Source organism: Choristoneura fumiferana, chromosome 11 (assembly GCF_025370935.1).
Source record: "Choristoneura fumiferana chromosome 11, NRCan_CFum_1, whole genome shotgun sequence".
Taxonomy (NCBI): Eukaryota; Metazoa; Arthropoda; class Insecta; order Lepidoptera; family Tortricidae; genus Choristoneura; species Choristoneura fumiferana.
In genome coordinates this window covers 9,030,256-9,054,238 of record NC_133482.1, presented here as the reverse complement: position 1 = coordinate 9,054,238, position 23,983 = coordinate 9,030,256, and the positions used below count along the sequence as shown (strand labels likewise).

Sequence of the window (23,983 nt, the reverse complement as noted above, 5' to 3'; positions counted from 1 at the left end):
ACTTGGTTAAGATCGCGGGATCGCGGTGGATGCGGAAAGCACAAGACCGGTCTGAGTGGAGAGCCTTGGGGGAGGCCTATGTCCAGCAGTGGACGTCTTTCGGCTGACATGATGATGATGATGAAGGGCAATCGCACACTGCTTTTTTAAACGCGCGTTTATGTCAATACAAACGCGATATGCACGCGAGTTGTATGGCTGCTCTATGGAAAGAAACGCGCTGTTAACGTGCGTCGACGGTGCATCTAAAACACGCGGTTTGCAAATGCTCTAAGTACAATGCTTTTAGCTTAGAAACTATTAATCTTCTATTAATTTCAGTTATTCACATGTTCTTGCCAAATTTTACGTCAATTTAACCACTAGAATTGGTTGAAATTTAACTTGCAAGATTTCAAGACAAACTTACTTAGTTTACTTTTAAAACTTAGGTAAGTACGTTCTTACACTTTGACAAGTCACATATTTATAAGCTCACGATTTGACGGAAATACAACGTTTTGAAGGAACTCCAGAACTATTACTTTGTATAAAATAAAAATAATTTACAAATAAAAGTTGTCCCATAGGCGTCGCTTCATAGACTTTCGGTTGACACGATCACACCACACTAGGGCCTCATTCATATTTCAGCGCGTCAACTGAGTTGAAAGTCCTCATGAGCCCGTTCTGAATTCGCCCTGTATTTTTTAATTAAAGAAAAATGTTTAAATGCATAATAAATGAGTTTATTTATAACAGAACATATTGGAAATCTTTTTAAAATTCTATTAAAATTCACACGTGTTTGAAATGCTAGCCTTATTTGATTTAGTTTTACCTTCAGTTATTTTTTTATATTTTAAGGGGAAAACGAGCAGGCGGGTCATCTTTTGGAAAGTTATTTATTTGACCAATGGAAATAATAGTTCTGTGACGGTACTGAATACGTATATTTTTTAAACAAACGTTACACTCAGATTTAATTTTTAAAAAAGACAGTATCATGATACTACCCGCAACACTGGTCTTCAACTCAGTGCCTTCCTTTCGTATGAATGAGCACTAGAAAAAAAACCGGCCGAGAGCGTGTCGGACACGCCCAAAATAGAGTTCCGTAGCCATTACGAAAAAATTAAGTAATATTTTTCTAAGGATTTCGTATTTTATACGGAATCTTCCAAGTTTAGGTATATTTTATATCTTAGGGTGCTATTTACCTACTCATAAACTACTAATAATTCCCAAGCAAAATTAGCCGTTATAGTTTTCCTTGAAAGTTTGATATAATTACTATCATCCTGATTTTTTTTTAATTTTTCCACCCACCGGTTTAGATTTTAGAGGTGGGGGACGCTCGATTTTAATGAAAATTTACACTTTAAAGTTGAATATTTCGCAAACAAATCACTGAATCGAAAAATCGTCTTAGCAAACACCTAATGGTTTTAAAATACCTATTCAACGATACCCCACATTAGAAGGTTGGATGACTTTGAGATACTTGTACAAAGGCGGACTTATCCGTTTAAGGGATCTGTACCAGTCAACCCTTGAGTGGATGTAAGGAGCAATCAGTTGGTTATGACTTTTGGCGCGTTATTTTGACATTATTTTGAACCACTGTACTGTATATGTACCTAACCCTTTTTAATAGACCTATCCAACAATACCCCACACTATAGGGTTGGATGAGAAAAAAAACACCCCTACTTTACGTCTATGGGAGGTACCCTAAAAAAAAATATTTTTTAATTTTTATTGTACCATTTTGTCGGCATAGTTTACATATATATTCGTGCAAAATTACAGCTTTCTAGCATTGATAGTCCCCGAGCAGAGCCCCGGACGGACAGACAGACAGACAGACATAGCGAAACTATAAGGGTTCCGATTTTGCCATTTTGGCTTCGGAACCCTAAAAAGGCCGCTTTTTATAGTGGAGTACCTACAGATATAGCATATCACCCCCGCACAGAAAATTTACATTTACCCAATTAATGATTCCCAACATAACAGCAAATAAACATAAATAACCGTTCCGCAGTAGGTAAATAATTGTAGTTTAAATTTCCCAAAGTACACGTTACATCATTCAAAAACTGGGTCATATTGAGTTGCATCGCGGGTACCAAACGTGAACTACGTAATTACAGCTGGCAAATAATTAATTTCTGCCGGTTAATCCCGCAGTTTCGACAAACAAAATATGTGGCGGTAGCCGGTAGGGCTGGCAGGTCACCGGATAAATCCGGTTTTAACCGGATTTTATGACGGACAGCGCTTACTTTGACGAAAATTGCGGTCCGCATTGTTGTTACTCTTTTGTTAATTAAAGTCTGCGTGTATGGCATGTCGATATCAATCTACCTACGCGGTAATTTATGGTGGAGAGTTTTAATACCAATCTCTTGTATAAGAGTTTCTTAACTGAACTAAATCTTGGGCTTTTTTATTTAAGGCATTGTCAACCGTCACGGCAAGATTAATTTTCTTCTTTTGGCAACATATAGAAGCGCATAGTCAGTCACGAAGCAAAACGTGTGATATGCCACAGCTGGTACACGTCGCGAGCTCCTTCACCAGTATTTATATTCTCAATTAGCAAAATGTTTAGTGCTCAGTGAATCGCTTTTTATTAAACCATATCTACGGAAAAGTTTTCAATATTCAATAATTTTTATGCATATTCTTTGGTAACGCAATGCAAGGAATTAAACTAGAGACTACATGGTTTTAGTCTGTGATAACCCTCAACCCCTTCGCTTCCGGTGTGCCGACTTTGTTCAACTGTCTACAAGTGGAATTAAAATGTTTAAGCGGCAACAATACGTAGCCGGTGCCGTGCTGAAATATTAAAGTTGACGGTCCAGAGTTACCTACTTTGTGGACACCTCCAAAAGTTTATCCAACAACAAAACATAGGAAGGAAATACTAAATACATTTTTCATATGAAAATGCAGACTTGGAAGTGAGTATCATACGATTACGAGTATAACTGATTCATTCAGATTTTAATGGCGAAAAAAAGGGTTCTAAAACAATTCTTCCCTCAAAACTAGGCGTAACGTGTCGGATGCGGTAACATTGTACAACATCTGTACAGAGCTTCTATCGCAGGTCAGCTTTAGAGTTCCTTCACGTATTAGTTCTCGGTCCGCCGCCTTGTTCGCCGTCCCGTTCTCTTCCAGCAACGCTGGTCATCGCGCACCTTTGCGTAGCTTGTGTAACTCTTATAATAAATTACCTCTATCAGTGGATATATTTGATATGACGAGAGATAAGTTCAAAAACAAAATTTATGAAACCTTGAATGTACCACAGTGTATAGTGTAAGTCTACATAATCACTTAGAACTTAGACTTAGACTTGAAGCCCAAACTATAGGTACTCATTTTCTTAATTTACTATTGAAATAGGAAAGTTTTGATATGATTTAGGGAAAAAAATATTTAACTTGCAATATTCGTACGAAAGGAATCGCTCCACTGTTAACATCTTGCAACTTGAAATTCGCCCATTTTTAGAATTTGGATTGATTCAAAATTTGGTATTATACTCGTAATATCTACAACAATACTAAGATTCGCGGAAACATTCGAGGAAAGTTTTGTGCAAAATATGTTTTTAAGTAAGACTTATTTACTCAGAGATCAGATCGAGTAAGTAACTTCATGAATATTATAATCAGGCATGAACATGAACCAATGATTCCAGATAAATTAATATGCAATTATCACCATCACACTAGAATAACTTATTATTCTTAGCTAAAGGATAAATAATAAAAAAAAAAAACAAATTTAGGGACATCAAATTAAGCACGAAAATTGGGTTCCGTAGCCATTACGAATAAATTAAGTAATATTTTTCTAAGGATTTCGTATTTTATACTGAATCTTCCAAGTTTAGGTATATTTTATACCTTAGGCTGCTATTTACTCTTAAACTAGTAATAATTCTCAAGCAAACTTAGCCGTTATAGTTTTCCTTGAAAGTTTGATATATTTACTTACTACTATCCTGATTTTTTTCAAATTTTTCCACCCACCTTTTTAGATTTTAGAGGGGGGGGGAGGCGCTCGATTTTAATGAAAATTTGCACTTTTAAATTGAATATTTCGCAAACAAATCACTGAATCGAAAAATCGTCTTAGCAAACCCCTAATGGTTTTAAACCAACCCAACGATACCCCACACCATAGGGTTGGATGAGAAAAAAAACACCCCCACTTTACGACTATGGGATTTTTTAATTTTTTATTTTACTATTTAGTCGGCATAGTTTACATATAGGTATATCCGTGCAATATTACAGCTTTCTAGCATTGATAGTCCATGATCAAAGCCGCGGACGGACGGACAGACAGACAGACAGACATGGCGAAACTATAAGGGTTCTGTTTTTGCTATTTTGGCTCCGGAACCCTAAAAAGCGAGATGACATTTTATATATTCTACTTACCTCAAAGGCAATAGTTATTTCGACTTGATGCACTATCATTTATTCATCAAACGGGTTAACAGAAGTTCTTGGTAACAATTAACTACGGCTATAAATTGAACTTGATTAATGAATATTGATCGAATTATCTAAATTCCACTGTAATTAATAACCTTTGTTGTTACCCCACGGTGTACAATAATAACTCATATGGAGGAATAACGAAATTAGGATAACGATTAAAGTCGTTGAAGTGGAAATGGGCAGGTCATATAGTCCAAAGAACGGATGGCCGTTGGGGCCGAAAAGTTCTCGAATGAGACCGCGGATCGGCAAGCGCAGCGTAGGACGTATCACCTAGTCAAAGCCGCGGGTTCAAGGTGTATACACATACAGGCCGCTTCCAACCGAAGCAACTGGAGACCTATGTCCAACAGTAGACGTCCTACCGCTGGTATGATGAGGACGATGAACGATTAAACATGGAAAAACAATATCGACTCAGCTTTTATTTTTACTCAAGGTAAAGTTCAATTAGCCTAGCACTTTATGGGTGTGCTTATTGAAGCAAAGCGGAGACGCAACATTAGTTGAAATCTACGTCACATTATAATTTCCGAGCGGATCAGAGCAAGACGAATAGGGTAGACGACACTATAATTCCGAGACGAAACTCTAGTAATAAACCGGCCTAGGGCTATTTAGATTATCTGGTATCTATAATATCTAGTATTAGTAGAGCCCTGCTCGTAAGCAGAATAATATACGCAGAATAGAGTCAAATAATTACTCGCATAGACAAACAGAAAAAAATAATATTTTCAGATTTCGATCTAATAATGTACGAGTAACTATTTATAATTTTTACTTAACCTATACATATCTAGGTTAATCATTTCGCTTCAACTATACTTTTAAAGGATCCAATACAACATAATATTTTATTTAATGGTCGCAATAATCACTGGTGCTAATAGGAACCCTATCTGTACATTAAAGACACTTTATTATAAATCTATTGCTTCGAGAAAAGGTTGGTACGGCCGTGTCGCTTTTTTGCTCGACTTAGCGGGGGCAGTACTGTGCCCCCCAGATCTAGCGCGCATACGAATTTAGTAGCAAAACGTAGGATATTCGCCGCACATACTAAAACCTTAACCTGGATCATGTGTTAATTCGCGGAAATTCAATAAGCCTCCTGAATAATGGGACCAACCGTTCCCGAACGGCCTTGACAAGACAAAGAAGTTGTCTGGCTCCCAGCCAGAACCTGAACGCCTTGGCCGGTGTACTATGGAAATACAGACTCGATCAAAGATTCGAAAGCGGGACAAAGCAACGTTGTTCAAAACGATAGCTCAGAACAAAAATCTAAATGGTTCAAGTTTGCTATTGTCTTCGGCGGCCGGAATCCGTTGAGCAGCCTTGCATAGTTGAGCTAACGTATTCGGTACTATTTCAGAAGTTTCCAAGGCAATTGTATAATGTAAGATTCAGTTTGTATTAAATTCTAAGGCATTTGCTTATAAATACTTGGCGGAACCGTTTTTGGGACGACGCAAACGGAAATGGTCTGTATATTTTGTTGAATATTTTGAAACTAGCTTTAACCCAAGCCTTCGCAAAAACATTAACAATCTTAGATTTTGGCCTAAATAACTGTTACCGTAACATTTTTGAAAGTATAACGTTAGCTTGGATAACTTAATCTATTGATAACAAAACAAAAAACCAGTCTACAGGAAGAGAGTTTAGTTACTTTTCAGTACTTTGGAGTCAATTTCTCCCAATAGATTGAGGTTGGACAATTGGCGGAGTAGTCGCGGTCATGGATCATCTTGTAGATTGGTTGCGGTTTTTGTAGCGCTGTCCATCTCTCTCTATTTGTGGCACTGCGCACACATTCAGTAAGGGAACACTTTCTAGAAGATTTAAAGGAGTCTGTCCATTTTGTGGGAGATCCGCCGCAACAACGCTGCCTCTCTATTCTTCCCTGTACCACCAAATGCACCAAAAAAATACTCGACTGTTATTTTAAACCACGTACTTTCTAACAAATATTAAAATAAACCAAATCGGAGCCAGACAGCTATGTACCTACCTTTCCTTGTAAGCTTGTAAGTCCCTTGTAACTGGGTCAATTGGTGTCAGTAAAATTATTTATTCTATTATATAGCTATTTAATATTTATTCGTGTAGTTAGATATCATCAAAAATATTAGTAAAAAAAGGTATCATACTTTAAACCAGTAGGTATAAGCAGTCAGATTTTTCCTTAGTTACTCGCGAATAACGGGCAATGTCTTGCGTTATTTTAGAATTAATGACCTCATCTCGGCTTTCAATGCTATTTTGGGTTTTTTTATTTACCTACTGTTTTCGTATTTGTTTCGTCCAAGAATACCTAACTTGTTTAAGCTTTTTAGCTCTTTATACAAAAAGCACGATTCTAACAATCCATTAGCCCGAAATAGCTTTTTCTTTGTACATTTAATTTCATCGTGATTAATTTCAATTCAAACTTGATTTGTTTTTATTACTCCATTCCTCTGATAGACATCACATTAGCACTTATTAAAACTAAAATTACCAGTCACCTACCACATGCACTTTAAAATCACGATATTCATTTATCACGTCATAATTCATTTCATTCGTTGCACGATTCAGTAAATGCTAACAGCTAACAGCTAAGGTTGTTATAAAGTATTTTAGTTTTACTAAAGCATCTGGTTAGCATAGATTGCGAATCGATTTTTAGTCGGCACTAGCTGTTGCCTGCGTCTCCGTCTGCGTAGAATTCGTTTATCGCTATCCCGCGGGAATTATGAAATTTTCCGGGATGAAAACTATCCTATGTCCTTCCCCGGGACTCAAACCATCTGTATACCGAATATCTTCTACATCGGTTCAACGGTTTAGACGTGAAGAGATAACAAACAAACAAACATTACGAACAGACTTACAAACTTTCGCATTTATATTATTAGTTGGATATTAGAGGGAGACAGAGATAAACATTTATTTACATATATTCGATACACACAAAAATAAATTAGTAGCATTTCTAATTGTGTGTCTATAATTGATCATTTCTAAATATTATATTGTTATTTATCAGATAATATACTTATATTGATCCCTTTTTTGTTAGTGCTCAACTTAAAAACTAAGTTAATTCAGTACAAAATTATAATGAACAATGAAATGATATAAAATATTCCAAAAAAGAATTACAATTTAATATCAAAATTAAAATCAAATTATGTCCAAATAAATTTGAAGTTAAGTTAAAATTTTAAATAATGAAGATACCAATACATTAAAAATTAAAACGAAACAAAGTTTAACACCGACAATTTAAAAAATAATAATAAAATATTCCGTTTTACGTCAGACAATTTACCATACAATCAGTACAGGTCATTTTCAGTCAGTTGCTTTGTATAGGGGTAGTTCATTACAGCTTTACCTATCCCAAGCTATAATTATGTCTTACTGCTGGGCACAGGCTCAGAAATGAGAGAGCTCGGGGCGTAGTCTCACGGTGGGCTCAGTGCGGTTTGGGAATTTTACACACACATTGAATTGTTTCAAAAGTTTGTGCAGCTTCACGATGTTTTCCCTCACCGCAAAGCTCATGGAAATTTCGAATACTATTTCGCATATGAACTTTAAAAAACTCAGAGATGCAAACCCTAGGCTCTGTTTGAGAGGCCAAAGGTCAAACGACTGGGACACCATGTCTTTTATTACCTTGTTAACATGAACATGGAACGACTTTTTTGACTCCGCTCTGGCGTATTGTAAATCTTCGTTTTTAAGAAGTACACAATGAACTTCCATTTTTAACCCCCGACGCAAAAAGAGGGGTTTTATAAGTTTGACCGCTATGTGTGTCTGTTTGTGTGTCTGTCTGTGGCACCGTAGTTCTTAAACGGGCTGATTTGAATGCGTTTTTTTTTAATTTGAAATGAGGTTTTCTTAGACATTTTTCAGTAAAATCGGTTTAGCCGTTTTTGCGATATTGAACTTTGAAGTGACAAAGTCGGGGGTTTTCCAACTTTTCGTTGGTTAGGTTATTAGATATTTTAAAATAGTGTTGCCATAACACAACATAACATCGGTTTGTATTAATATCCTTTAAGTACATCGACATTAGAAGTAAAGGCGTTTGATACTACAAGTACGTCAACGGTTAACGCACCCTTACATTCCATGTTGAATTCACCACCGCTGGCTATAAGATTAAAATCAGGGGCATACCCATTAATAAAACTCCTCAAGAGAATAATAAAGCTAGTTTACACAGAATTCACAGCAAAATCCCAACTGACGTTATCAAAAATATTATTATCATTGTCCAAGTTTTCTCACAGTCTGGCTTGTTTTAAGACTGAATTTATTTTAGAATTTACAATTTTCTTTATGTATCCAACTTTGAACGTCAAACTGCCGTTTCAAAATGGACTTTTATCGAGTTAAAGCTGATTTTTTGTTGTTCCACCTTTTTGATTCAATTTTTCGTGAAATAATATTTATACCAGTCTTTCACTTAACACCGACTTAAAAATATAAAATTGCGTATTTCTTAATTTCTGCTGATTTCAAAAACATAGATAAGAAGTAAGAGGCGTAAAAATATAGAAGCTTAAACCCAGGAATGGGTGGACGGAGGTGGGCTGACTAATTAGATATAAAAGTTATATAAAATTTCACATTTCTAAATATGTGTATAATATTATTAAAGAGATTATAAACTGTAATCAAACAAAAAAATACCAAATTATGAAAACAAGTCGCAAAGACAGGTACATTCACTGTAATTTAGAGGTAAATAATGTGATTTGAAATGCATGCAATTTTACTAGTCCCTGGAGAGCCCCTGACTTTATTTAAACTTCAAACCTTATTACGTCATAAAATAGGTGGTAAAACAACACATTTTATCGACTTTATTCTCTCATAAGTGCATAATAAATGCAGAGACGAGGCTGGGAATTTAATTTAGTGTCTAAATTTAAAGGTGTTACACTAGAACCCAGACATACTTTAAGTTTTATTCTTGCTTAATTCAAGTAAGTACATGTCATGGACCTCTGAACCTAGTTAAATAATTCAAATAAAAACTGCTCAAGAAAATAGTTGAACTAAACTTGGACAAAGTTGGTTGCAATCAAACTGCACCACCCCATCGCTCAATGAATTTTTTGTCTTTGCATAATATAAAATGTGAGTGAACTTGGCTTGACACGCCACGGCGTGTCTAGATACTGGTAAAGTCACTTCCTGCCGTCTGTGCGATTACAATTTTTAAACTATGCGATAGATTTAAACGCGGTGTTAACCATCAGCTTATACATATCATACAAATACTAGCGACGCTCCCTGAAACGTCAGAAGAAGTGTGTGTGTGAGTGTGGGTGTCTTTGATCAGAAACCTTTTTTGTCGTACCCGTGCGAAGCAAGAATCTATCGAATCTATCTATCTATCTTCATCTTCTATATAAATAAAAATGAATCAACGAAATGTATGTACGCGCATAACTTCCGAACGACTGTCCTAAATTGGTTAATTCTTTTTTTTGTGTTCGTTATTGTCAGGGCAAGGTTTGTGTTAAACAAAATAAAAATTAACGGGGGCGAAGCCTCTGGCAACGGGTAGTTTATGATACAAATGAACACGCACACGAAACGTGTGGCAATTTTGACGAGTTGCCGTTGGCCTCGCTGCATTCGTTTAGAGTCTAATCGAATTGTCTAACCGTTAGACAATGATCTAGACTCTGTAGTTTGAACTCCTCCACCAGAGCATCATCAACGAGTCCTCGAATTCGAGGGAATCACCACACTGTTGTAGTGAATAATCCTTTGCCGTCATATTTTCTCGTATGTATTTGTCATGCTACCCCAGTCAGCTTCAGTCTAGACAGGGTAGGGAAAGGTCGCATCGAGAGATTAATAATCGATATATGTAGAGTGGTTAACAACTAACTCAAGATTTTTTTTTACAATACATTCTGAGATACTAATTTGATCGTGGGGTGATTATAATATCTCAGTTTGATATAAGTAGTTCAAACTCATGCTAGGTAACTATTAGACACGTAGTATATGCAGTATTCGGGAGTAGTCGTGTCCTCCGAATTTTCACAATACCAAAGGATCTAGTGAAAGATATAAATATAAATGTTAGGGACTTATAGTAAAAGAGTACGAGTAACTTACCCAGGTCCTCCGCATCCTCGCTCCACTCGCCCGTTCCAACCACGAGGACAGCCGACACCATCGCCAGCACCACGTGGCGGGTCAGCGATCTTAACACTCCCTTCATCTTCCCACTCATCACTCTAAGACGCCATTATGAATTTAATATACAGTATGATTAAATTTATAATTTTAGATTTTTTTTAAATGTTTTTATGAGGGTAATCTATATAATCGAACACACAACACGATAACAATATTTACGTATAGCGCGTCGTTCGTTACCTAAGTCAATCATCAATATTAACAACCACTTGTAAAGGTCGTCCGTTGTGGCCTAATGATTTATGTTTAGCTACCGTTAACATTACTGAAGCGTTTCAGTATGATGTTAGAATAATACGTAATCTTCTTAGCATTAAGTATCCTGAGTTTTGTATCACGCACGGGTCGTTCGGGACACGGTTAATATCGCTTTGAATTATTCAGGAGTGTTTTAGCAACGCTCGGTCGACACCACCTGAAACAGAGTACAGGGCGTTATTTCTTTTCAAATACAAACATACTGAAAGATAACAGGTACGTGATGTATATTTCGAATAACATATTGTATACTCGTACATCGTAAAAAAGACAAGGATATATTGATATTGGTAGTTGGAAAAGATACTGGTGAGATAGAAACGACGCCTTAAAATAAGAACGGAAACATTAGTTTAACAGAAATTAGGTTAAAAAAAACTCGAACCAGCCTTTAGTTGTAGTTTCACTTACGTAAACCTTTAGACCTAAATTTTGTCACTGCTTTGAAAAAAATCTCGTATCTCAAAGTCAAATACGTCAGCAAATTTGATCCTTGAAATAATATTCATAAGGTGCGCTCAGTTTTTTTTTTCAATTTTAAGGTACAAGCTTCTTTTTAAAGTAGTAACGATATAAATCTAGATTTTGTCTAAATTCTCATGAAAATTCTCAAAAATTATATAATAGTCTTCATTTAAATAAGTTGCATGAAGAAAAATCGTGCAGAAATTCATGTTTCTAGACTAAAGCTTTTGAAATTTTGAGAATATCAGGATCTAAAGTAATCTATGTTTTATGAAAGAGATCTAACTAGGTAGATAGCAAATTTCATTAAAATCCCTAAGGCCATTTTATCCTGAAAGAAGAACAAAAACACTCACGCACGCATTCACTTTTGTATTTATAACATAGGTAAGTAGGATTAGCCAAAATCGGTTAACGTCAGCACCATTATTTTTTTAAATTTCATTCTGAGGGGAGACCTGTGCCCTGCAGTGGGACGTATATAGGCTGGGATGATGATGATGATGATGACTATTTTCTCGATCAATAATGTATTCTGTTAAGTTTTATCCATAAATACATATATTTATAAGCAAGTACACTTCCGCATGTTTGATTGTTTATACGTACACATTAAATATGTATGAAAAGGTAAACACATTTCAAACAGAGCACTCAATCATAAAGCCGATAAGGAATGAAATAATGAAAGTGCCGAACCATGAGTTCGATGCGATTGTGTATATTTAATATTATTATGGTTAAGATCAATAAAGAGCGGAAGAATTATATTATAAATATTTTATGATATAGATGACAAGTTACACCAACTGATCTGGTTGTAAACTAAGCAAAGCTTGTTCTATGAATGCTAGGCCACGGGTAAACATAACTATTACGAGTATAATAATTAATAAGTTCTCAAAAAGCTAAAATAGCCATAAATCGGGTACAAACTTTCGTATTCATCATGCAAGCGGTTGTCCCTATATAAATTTGAACCCAAAACCTATAGGTTCATTAGGATCATCAGCCGGTTAAATTTATTTTTACCCTGCTGCGCCGAAACCCAAAGTAAGAAATCGTAAAAAACACAAAACTTACCTTTTACAACAAATAAAATAAGACGAACTAAAAAGAATTACAGTAATTACCCACTTGCTCGTTTGCCATCCAGTCGAATAAAAAAACTGACTGCGAAAAAAACGAAAAAAAAACCAGAACATGTTTGATCGTCTTAAACTACAAAACTACATCGTTCTAATAATTAGGATATTTTACTAGCGATACGTACATAGGTATATAAAGAAATGCATAGTAAAATTATAATGTGACGTAATAATAATAGCTAATCCCCATTCAAAACTCTCGATTTTCTTATTTTGTTTTTTTTTTACAGAATCGGGTTTGCTTACAAAAATAAAAAGTAAATACATGATCTTTATTCTAATAACTAAGCAGTTTCATCACAAATAGGGGATAAAGAAAAAATATGGCGAAAAACTAAAGATAGTACATGCGTTACAAATAACTAATTGATAAATCACTAATAACTTAGTATCTATTTCGTTACTTCAATCATGTACAGTCGAGGGTATAAATATCTATACAGCCATAGCATCTCTCAATTGTATCTTCATTATACAAGGTATGAAGATACTAAATCGACCTTATGATTAGCGGCATAAAGGTGTATAAATATTTTTGACGCCGGTAACGTACATATACTGACTTATGCCCTTGACTGTACGGTGGGCGAGAACTGCTAGCCCCTATCACGGACACAATATGCCAACGCCGCGGGCGCTTCAGACTTTTGACTTGTCTCCCGCGGCGCGTAACGGCTCGTCGCCCGCGCCGTCCAAATGTGCTTTTCCACCGACGAAGCGAGATTATAATTGAAAATAAGCCATAATTGAAGCAGGCGGTGAAATAACTGGCACTTGAGGTATCCCATCTTAGGCCTCTGGATTGGCAACGCATGTTTTTCTATTTTTTCTATTTCTATTTCAAATCTTCAATGGAAACGTATGAATTGGCAAGGATGTGCGACACGAGTTTTTTTGTTATTGTAATAATGAACCGTATTACCACGTATATAGAGCGTTTATTAACTCTGTAACGGAAACAAGATTCTCACGTGTGATCGCACCAGCCCGCGCGGTGTCTTTGGAGGTAATTTTTGTGAAAACGGATCGGCGCCATATCAGTTCTCGTCCCACCTCGTCTTGCTACACCTTGCTGGTGGAAAAGTACCTTGATGTCGTACTCATGAATGTTTAGGCCGGTTCCCTTGTTTACGCATATTTTTTATGTCATAATAATATTTTGCATAATCTGTTTACGCATAATAGTATTTATGCCGAAACTGTTTTCGCATAACAGTTTACGCAGAATTCTCTTACGCATAACCAATGTAAGCCGAGTGGGCTTTACGCATAATTTGTGAATTCCGAATATTGTTTAGGCAGAAAATTACTTACGCATAAATTAGTTACGCAGAAAGTTACTTTCGCATACTTAATGTAACTTTTAACGACTTATTTAACGACTCTGAGGCGAAGTCGACGGAGCTCCGCTTCGCGGGCCTCCTGTTTTGCCTAGTTAAGGCGCTTCGCGCCTTGACAAATACTAACCTAACCTAACCTACAGTTGATCAATCACGTTACCTGGGTTTTATTTATTGCGGAGGGCTCGGCTTATACAGAATTATGCCGAATTAAATTTCGGCAAGTTTAAGATTCGGCGTAAATAAATTATGCGAAACCTGTTAAGTATGCGTAATCAGTTTCGGACATTAAAAAGTATGCCAAATAGATGGCACCCGTTTAGGCCTGCTCATTTTTGCTGGCCACTTGCGACGCTCATCCGCAGTCGCACAAGGTCAAGAACGACCAGTTCTAAACATTCATCAGCACAGCATAATATATCCAGTGTTAGCAGAGCCGCTTTCCTAAGCAAAATGTACCTACGTTATGGGGTCAGGGTAATTTTAGACAGGCAGACATAAAAACTTGAGATTTTCAGAAGTTTTTTATAGCTACTTCCATACCTAATTCCAAGTTTCTTGAACAGCTGGAAGTAGGTGTCCTATAGGTTTTTTGTATGCAATTTGTATGGAAACACCTTTTTAATGACAGTATCTTTTGATTACATTGAGGTAAAAAATTGATTTTTCACTGCTCCAAGTAGTAGCTGACATGAGTATTTGATATTAATTTCAACTTGATACTTCCATGTGTTCTGGGAAAAAGAGTCTTGGCAGATCCAGATGGACAGTCATACAACAAAGTGATCCTAATAACGGTTCCATTTTTGTCTATTGAGGTAAGGGACCCTTGAAATATCTTTATGACTAGTTCAAACGGTTGTTGCGTTTTTCTGCAATTGAAAGAGACGCTTTCAATTCATTTTAAAAGGGGATACTTTGAGAAATATGTAACAGAAGCTTTCAAGAAGTAAATTCTTCATCAAAGGCGAGTCAACGAGCCGAAGCGAGTGCCGGGCGTTAATACAGTTTGCAAGACAACGTGCCGTCACAAGCTAGTGAAGGCAATAGGTGCACAGTACGTTTGGAATTTCTAGTAATATTCTGGTGAAAGCATTCATTATTTAAGTTTATTTTAATTCACATTTCTGTTACCTCGCGCGTAACAACGCGAGGACAGCTAAACGCCCCGTGTGCAATTTATAAGCCAAAACATTTCTATGTCCAAACTGCCCATAATGTACTGTTATGGCTTAAATAAGTCTGGGCGATTATGCTAAGTGTCACTTTATACAATGTGCTGTATATTGGGCGGCAAGATGTTAAGTACCGTACCAGCATTTGGATACAGAACCTTGACAAAAAAAAACATGATACAATTTACGTTCATTACGCCTTCCCAAACCAAGTAAAGCCTAAGAGTACTAGAAAACACGAAATTTTAAGTTTTGAAATACTGACCTAATATGTGATGGTGAGGTAAAATAATATTAACGCATCATTTTTTAATTATTTTTTATAGATTTAATAAAAGGGGAAGATTCCATTTTGATCCGGACATACGAGTATTTTGTGACTATGTTCACCGATAACTCCGACGATTTGATCATATTAGGGTCTTTTATTTGAAAAGGCCCGGGTTTCACATAAATTACATCAAAATTAGTTTACCGATTATTATTTAGTTACTGTTTTAGTTTTAAGAAACAAAAAAATGTTAAGCTATTTTAATATTCTCTTATGTTAAAAATTTATCTATTAAGTAGCAACACAAGAATTTTCAGCATGAACAAATTTGTAAACACCAAATACTTAATTTAAATTAATTCTTCTTTCAAAATACCGGTTTTATTAACTTTATTTGTAATTATTAATCTTTTAACATAACAATAAACAAAACGGGTGCACAATAGGTTTTTTATCAAGAAAAAAACTGACTAAATAATATTATGTAGGTATGACCTACTGCATTTTTTCCGCTGTGCCAATGCCCTACACTTTTATAGCTTTTAGGTTAGATGCGATAGTGTTTAAAAAAACGTGTAGTACTTAAAATGATGGAGTCAAGTGACGACCTGTTCTCTAAAATCGCTCTGTAAATTTTGTGGACATAAAAAGATGACTAAGTAGTGACGTTTAAAATATTCACTTACAAGGATAACACTGCGATCGATATTAGCAGTGAGTTTGATTTTTAATTTTTTAGGTAATCTAACTAACGGATATCACCAGTAAGTCCAATTTTAATCGTGGACAACATGAGATTTACGCCTGATATCTATAGCACGGCAAAGCAAATACCATAGACAAAATATATGTAATAATAATAAACCTTTTCATGCTTATACGTCAGTTAAAAAATTCTTAAAATTTTTCAAAAAAGCTGACACACAAAATACACTTTTTTATCATTATAATGAGCTTGAAATATTTTTTTCACAACTTAGTTTAGTTAGAAAATTTGAGGCTCTGGCTGTAATCGTTTTGAAACCGATATGGCAGACGGACGGAGGGACAGACACGGTTCCGTTTGGACCCTTCGGATATGGAACTCTGAAAAGGGTAATGAACAGAAACGGAGGTAATAGACTGAGTGGACCGGTAACGAGCATAATGACTTCTTATTCAGTAGAAAGGTAAACGTACGAGTGCTCACCGCTGTCTCAATAATTGGTATCTTCAATCTTATGTCATTAGCAATAGAGATGACAGCAGGGTGTCGTCAATTGAGCGTTAGCGTGATGAGCACTCGGGCGTTTACCTTATATCTATGCATTTCACACTGCTAGTTAAGCTCCGTGCGGAGTCCGCTCCACTTGCAGTGGAGAGTAACATCATATTCTAACTTCGACTAGCGGCCTCATAAAAGTCTCTCTATTTTTTGTTTTGTCTGAAGGAGATTCCCAAACTTTTTCTCGTAAACCACTTTCAAAGTTTTAATGTTTTTGGTAGACCTCCTGCTGTTATATTTTTACTATATTTATTCCCAAAACTCATAAGACCCCCATTTTTTTACGCCAACCTGGACCCCCGTCTGGTCTCCTGTGGAACACTCTGGGAACCTCTGGTCTGAAGCATGCATAACTTAGGAAGTGGCAAAATATATAGCTTTCTTTTGCCTATCGAGCCGAGCTAGAAGTTAAGATTCAAATATTTTTTTACCTAAAAACGAACCTCGCCAAAAGACTTATAAAAATAAAAATAATAGCGGCTTCAAAAAGATTTTAGCCATCATAATAAAAATACGTAAAATAATCCTTCGTCTTATACAATATTAATCCTCGTAAGAACCTTTCCGTTCGTAAACATATCGTTAAAACGATATTCCGATTCGAACGTTAATTGATGTTTCCCGATATAATTAAAAGGAAAGGTTGATAAGTATTTTTGGAGTTTTCCTTTTCAATTTTCGTCATTTTTTCCTTTCCCGGGCTTTAGACATTTCAATCGGGCAAAGGAAATTGTTTGATCTTCAAGGAAATTACATAAAAGCGGTGTTGGAATCATGAAATATTTCTGTACGCTCTTACCTATTAATTATTCTGGAAAGTACGATCTTGTTCAATATGAATATAATTTGAAAATATTCGTAGCAAAACATCAATTGAAATACATGCTAAGCAATATCTAATTACTATCATGTAGTGCCTAAATGCATCTAACGTCAATTGTATAACACTTGAGTTAAAGAGTACAGATCCGCAGCTACACGTTGACCAGATGCTGTCAATATATATATGTTATATACCTATGACTGACCGTTTGACATGTAATTTTGATTCCCATTCCATTGAAATACATATATATCTATGTTGAATATACTACCGTTGACCCGTGGCTACGCACGCGTAAATCGATAGATACGGCAGTTGGATTGAAATTCCGGGATTTTACAAAATTCCTGTGGGAAACCATTCTAACGTGAATAAAAAACAAAGAAAATTTTTCCGTGGGAATTCCCGAAAATTACATCGCGGTTTTCCTTGACGTTGCATTAAAAACAACAACGCCAAATTACACGACTCTAAGGCCAGCGCTTGTTATTTTGAAATCTTATCCCTCTCCCGTGGGAATTTCGGGATAAAAAGTAGGTAGCCTTTGTTTTATTCCAGATGTCCAGCTATCTACATACCTGATTTCATCAAAATCCATCCAGCTGTTTTAACGTGAAGGAGAACGAAACGCACACACACACACACACACACACAGTTTACGGTAACTATAACTAATTTTTCTTTTATGTTATATGACTAGAACAGGCCCAATATCGCTAGATGGCGTTAGTATCGTGAAGTTTTTTTTTTATTTATTTAATCAAACGGCACATGCTAATACACTAAATTTTGGTATCGCCAAACCAGTTTGTTGGCAATGAAACGCTCAATACATTTATTGAATCATGCACCATACAAAACAGTTCACAGCTAAAAACTAACATGCACAAAATACCTACTTACATTTTTTACATATTTTTTCTGAAAGGTTTGTACAGTCTCTTTTTTAGGATCGGTTTACTACACTTAGGTTTATCTCTTAACCACCCTATTTCGTTAAACAGCCTCAGCACTAAATATTTATTTAACCTTTTCGCGTAATAATTGGCTGCCAACACAGTCGTTTGACGTCACAGTCGTGCTTGTGATCGGCTTGTTAATTACTAGCTGTTGCCCGCGACTCGGTCCGCATAAAATTCTTTTATAGCTATCCCGCGGGAACTATGAAATTTTCTGGAATAAAAACTATCCTATGTCCTTCTCTAGGACTCAATCTATCTGTATACCGAAATTCATCTAAATCGGTTAAGCGGTTTAGACGTTAAGAGGTAACAAACAAACAGACTTACAAACTTTCACATTTATAATATTAGTGGGATATTAGTGGTATTTCTAATTGTCTGTGTATACTATGGTCACAAAGCGGGTCCCCCCACTATAATATCCCAGTCCCACTATAGGGCCTGGCCGCTAAGAAGTCAATCCTGACACATTGCCCAACTATGAAGTTCCTGATTATTGTTGATGTCAACCATTGAAAAAAAATGCTATCCTTACTACTCTGTCGCAAGCAACAAGTAAGCATTGCATTGTTGTATATGACCGTGGTGGCCTAATGGTTTGACCTATCGCCTCTCAAGCAGAGGGACGTGGGTTCAAACCCCGGCTCGCACCTCTGAGTTTTTCGAAATTTTGTGCGGAATTACATTTGAAATTTACCACGAGCTACGGTGAAGGAAAACATCGTGAGGAAACCTGCACAAACCTGCGAAGCAATTCAATGGTGCGTGTGAAGTTCCCAATCCGCACTGGGCCTGCGTGGGAACTATGGCCCAAGCCCTCTTGTTCTGAGAGGAGGCCTGTGCCCAGCAGTGGGACGTATATAGGCTGGGATGATGATGATGATGATATGACTCATATTGTTTATATTCAGAAACTTCATAGTTCTGCAATGTGTCAGGAGCTACTTCATAACGGCCATTGACTATAGGGATTTAACCAATACAAACGTGACACAAATGTCAAAGTTGTCAAATAAACCTCACGATACTAGCTCCATAGCTTGTCACTGAAAACTGAAAACCCTATACTATTAAGTGCAAAATTCGAACTTCGTGTGTTGCCGTCCCGCTAACACTTATATTACTTAATGCGAGTGAGAGGGACGATACCCGTGTGGTGTCGGGTTAGAAAAACACCCCTCCATTTCTTCCGTGGATGTCGTAAGAGGCGACTGAGGATATAGGTTAAGGTATACCGTAGGCAACAGGCTAGCAACCTGTTACTATTGTACCTTTTTTGTCAAACTTAAAACCTAAAATTGCTAAACGTGGCTCCGAAGCGGTAACGTTTCGTTTGCTCTGCCGACCCCATTTTGGGAATACAGGCGTGATGTTTGTGTGTGTGAGAGCGACGACACGAACATCGATTTTCGAATTTCGTAGTAACCCCCCTAATGACAGAAACCCCTAATTAAAAAGTGCTACGCTGTTATGTAGCAAGTGCTACGCTGGCTCTACGGCGTAGCGTGTGTGCTACGAATGTTCTACGAGAATAATATTCTTCAGTAGGAAATCAAATCAATGCATGTCGTAATGAGGGCTATCGTTTTTTGTCTCACTAGATGGCGCACTGTTGCGTGAGGTTTTTAAGTATGGCTTTCAAAGTCTGTTATTACGGGCGTGAAAACAAAGTTTAGATTAAAATCATATTGAATACACCTTAAAACCGTACCATAAAAATATCGAGCACGCCACAGTGTTGCATAGTCCCCGTTTTGTTCGGAAAAAAGGGAGGACAAAGGTTTCCGACAGACAAAACTGTCTCAAAACACAGACATTCATTGCCCCGGAACGCATATTTTCCATAATTAATTCCAGATATTGCAAAATATTCACAAAATTATTCTAATTATAAATAAACCCGCGTAGCTCACCCAAAAACTATGAGATTTGACATTTCGGAGACCTCACGCTACACTAGCGCCTCTAGTGGCGAATTCATACGCGATAGCCCCCATTGTCTGAAGTTATCCTATTAATATTTTAAATGCGAAAGTTTGCAAAAATACGTACTTTATTAGTTTTTCATGCTATACTCGTAATACGGGTGACGGATATGGGAAAAATTTGGTATGTAGATGGCTAAAACTCATTATTGAAATAATACTTAAGAATGTGAAAAGGTAGGTAAATGAAATAATTAATCTATTTATTTTTAACCCCCGACGCAAAAAGAGGGGTGTTATAAGTTTGACCACTATGTCTGTCTGCGTGTGTGTCCGTCTGTCTGTGGCACCGTAGCTCTTAAACGGGTGGACCGATTGAATGCGGTTTTTTTATTTGATAGCAGGCTTAGCGATGGTTCTTAGACATGTTTTATCAAAATCGATTCAGCCGTTTTTGAGATATTAAACTCTGAAGTGTCAGTCGGGGGTTTTCCAACTTTTTGTTGGTTAGGTTATTTACACACGAAAAATAAAAATACTCAAATATTTATTTCTGACATTGAATCCAACAATTTTTAACAAAAAGTGCTCAGTGTGTGTGTGTGTGTGTGTGTGTGTGTGTGTGTGTGTGTGTGTGTGTGTGTGTGTGTGTGTGTGTGTGTGTGTGTGTGTGTGTGAGTGAGTGAGTGAGTGTGTGTGTGTGTGTGTGTGTGTGTGTGTGTGTTTTAATGATTTTCTTTTCATTACTATAATTTTTATTCCCTAATTTGTCGGTTCGATCTCCAATTTGATCAAGCTATTTTCAAAATCTTTGCTTTTTGAATGCAGTTTTGTTTCCTTTTAAAAATATTGGATCATTTTCTTGCAGTAAACTTTTTTTTTATTTGACTGGATGGCAAACGAGCAAGTGGGTCTCCTGATGGTAAGAGATCACCACCGCCCATAAACATCTGCAACACCAGGGGTATTGCAGACGCGTTGCCAACCTAGAGGCCTAAGATGGGATACCTCACAAACTACTCTATGTTCAGTATTTAGAGTACTTACTTTCTTTCTTTATATTATATTCAAAATCCAACCAATAAATTAGTTGAACTCTACGTCTCGCCCCGCTCCTCTTGTTAACGGAAAATAAAGCATAAAACACCAAGAATACGAATAACGCTAATTTCAAAATATTTCCATTCTTTAAAAGTAACAGAATTAAGATTAAACGTTTGTAAAACTTTTGCGCTACTTTACCTAGGTGTACGTAGACAGTAACTTTAAACCGTTCAGTCTTTGTTTATCCCTGTCATTGGGTAAATAAAGTTGTCTACCTGTTATCAATGCAACCTTGATGCAACCTGTCATGTCATATTCATTCATTTCATACACCATAAGTACAATTTCAACCCTCAAGCTTACCTCAATGTGTTCACCTCAGTTTTTTTCACTTCAGCTCTCACACTCACAATTGAACTTTAAGTACTTTACGAGTTTTATTTGTTTGCATGGAAGTTTACCGTGATCACATTTACGTGACACGGTATCGGCGTGCTCGTGACGTACTCACACCAAGCGTGTGTTTCGACGCGCGACGCGCGGCTTACTGAAGAACGAAGGTAGACGAGCGGTGCCTCTAGAAACGTTCGGGCCACCTCGGTTTCCTTCGTCAGCCTTCGCCAGGTACAAATCCAAATACCTTTGGCAGGTATGTATTAATTACTCGAATCCAAATTAGCGTATTGACCGTACGGAAATTCCTTGTTAAGCCTTGTCAAAATGGTTGCGAAGTAAATCGTAATTCCGTACCTTTGTTTTTGATGTTTCGGCAACGTTTCGGTTTCACGGCAACTTTAATTGCTGCGGAGGCATCGCCTGTTTCTGTAAATTGGGTCGTTCTTTTCCTTGAGTCGCTTGAAATAATTATTAGGAATGTCCTTTTATAAAATTGTTTTCGGGTATTGATGGAATTATTAAATTTGATAAGTTTAGTGGTATCTAAGTAGAAATAACATCGTTTTAGTAACAGTCGTTTTTGAGTTGTTTATTTGATGCTTTTTGAACTTTAATAATGACTAGTTATTCGTATATTTTTGTGACTAATTAAATTAAGTATCTGTTTATATCTGAACATTAAGATGCAAAAAAAATAGCTATAAGAGGAAACTGTTTTGGCTGATGTGTTACTGAAATATCTTTACATTTTGTTGTGTTATTTTAAGCTGTTTAAGTCCCAATTAAGCAGATTATAACCACGCGTATTGCTTAACATAAGGTATTGCTTAAAAATCATGCAAATAAAATATTAAAACAATTTAACCAACGAACTAAAACAATCTGCTTAATTTTGCAGTGTATCGCAACCCTAATTTCCACAGAAAAAATTGCTATTGCAGTATAAAATTTATAAAAAAGTAACCAAGGTTCCAAGATGAACCAAATAGTAAAAGAGAAAACGCTAGTGTTACTAATACACTTTTTAGATAAGTGGACTCCATTTCTCCGGAGCATCGTTTGGAAAGGCCAAGGTTGCTGGAAGGTACGAAATTTCGACAACCCTTAACACAACACACTTTTTTCAGGCAGTCGTGTAGAAATAGGAACATCACAGAGTTAGATTAGATTAAATTTTTAGAAAAGTATGGCTCTGTCCATTGGAGGACAATTTTGCCAGTGTCTAGTAGGTTTTGCCGTTGTACGGTAAAAAAAATCTAGAAAACGAAATATAAGAGGTAATGGTGGATGAACGATGACAGCGCGATTTACCCGGTTGTACCTTGTTTTGCCTAACAACTTTTTGCCTATTTTCAGTTTGCCTAATGTTAAATAAACTAATATTTCATTTTACCTAATTTTCATTTTAGTGAGTCATTTTATATACAACTTACTTCACATAATTTTGTTTTGCCTAATTTTAAATTACCTAATTTTCATTTTGTATAAACTCATTTGATATAATGTTTGACTGACATAATTATATTTTGTCTAACATACATGTTCATTTTGTATAAACTTATTTCGTATAACGTTTGATTGATATAATTATTCTGTCTAACATACATGTAGCATAATTTTATTTTGTATAAACTTATTTCGCACAATGTTTGACTGACATAATTATATTTTTTAATAATCATAATTTATTTAAGTGTCTAACATAAATGTCGCATAATATTATTAGTAAAAGTTGTTAGACAAAGTGAAATTAGGCAAAACATTTTTAGACAAGTCAAGGGAATACCTTCAATGGTGTGTGTAAAGTGCCCAATCCGCACTCGGCCCGTGTGGATCTACGGCCCAAGCCGTCATTCTAAGAGGAAGTCTGTGCTCAGCAGTGGGACATATAGGCCGAAATGAGATACAACAGCGTAGAGGCGAAAAAATGGCGAAATTGTTAAAGAAAACTCTCACGAGATTTTTATTATTAGTCCAGTCAATAAAGCTCATTACTCATTAGCATGCGAAAACATCATACCTACTCATGTACAAAAGGTGTTCACAGCTCAGCTAATCGAAGCTATCGCGCCCCCTCGGTTGGAAATGAGATAAACTTGCTAGCGGGTTAATTTAGTGCCCGCCCTGCGACGAGGAGCGTGGTAGATGCGTCAGCTTTAGATGTTTTAAGCCAGTG

At 36.4% G+C, this 23,983-nt stretch overlaps 1 protein-coding gene across 3 annotated transcripts in view; it reads right to left on the bottom strand.

Annotated features, from left to right (window-relative positions):
- The window catches only part of LOC141432705 (neural cell adhesion molecule 1-like), a 202,956-nt gene extending 181,014 nt beyond the window's left edge, over positions 1-21,942 (bottom strand). For 2 of the 3 annotated variants that reach the window (XM_074094438.1, XM_074094436.1), the window contains exons 1-2: positions 21,775-21,942; positions 10,653-11,151 (exon numbers count right to left, since the gene is read on the bottom strand). In XM_074094438.1, coding sequence (XP_073950539.1) covers positions 10,653-10,770 — 118 coding nt within the window. In that variant the 5' untranslated portion in view covers positions 10,771-11,151; positions 21,775-21,942. Of the gene's footprint in view, positions 1-10,652; positions 11,152-21,609; positions 21,634-21,774 lie in introns of those variants that run through there. The other variant, XM_074094437.1, reaches the window with a different exon arrangement.
- Between the last annotated feature and the right edge of the window lie 2,041 nt (positions 21,943-23,983).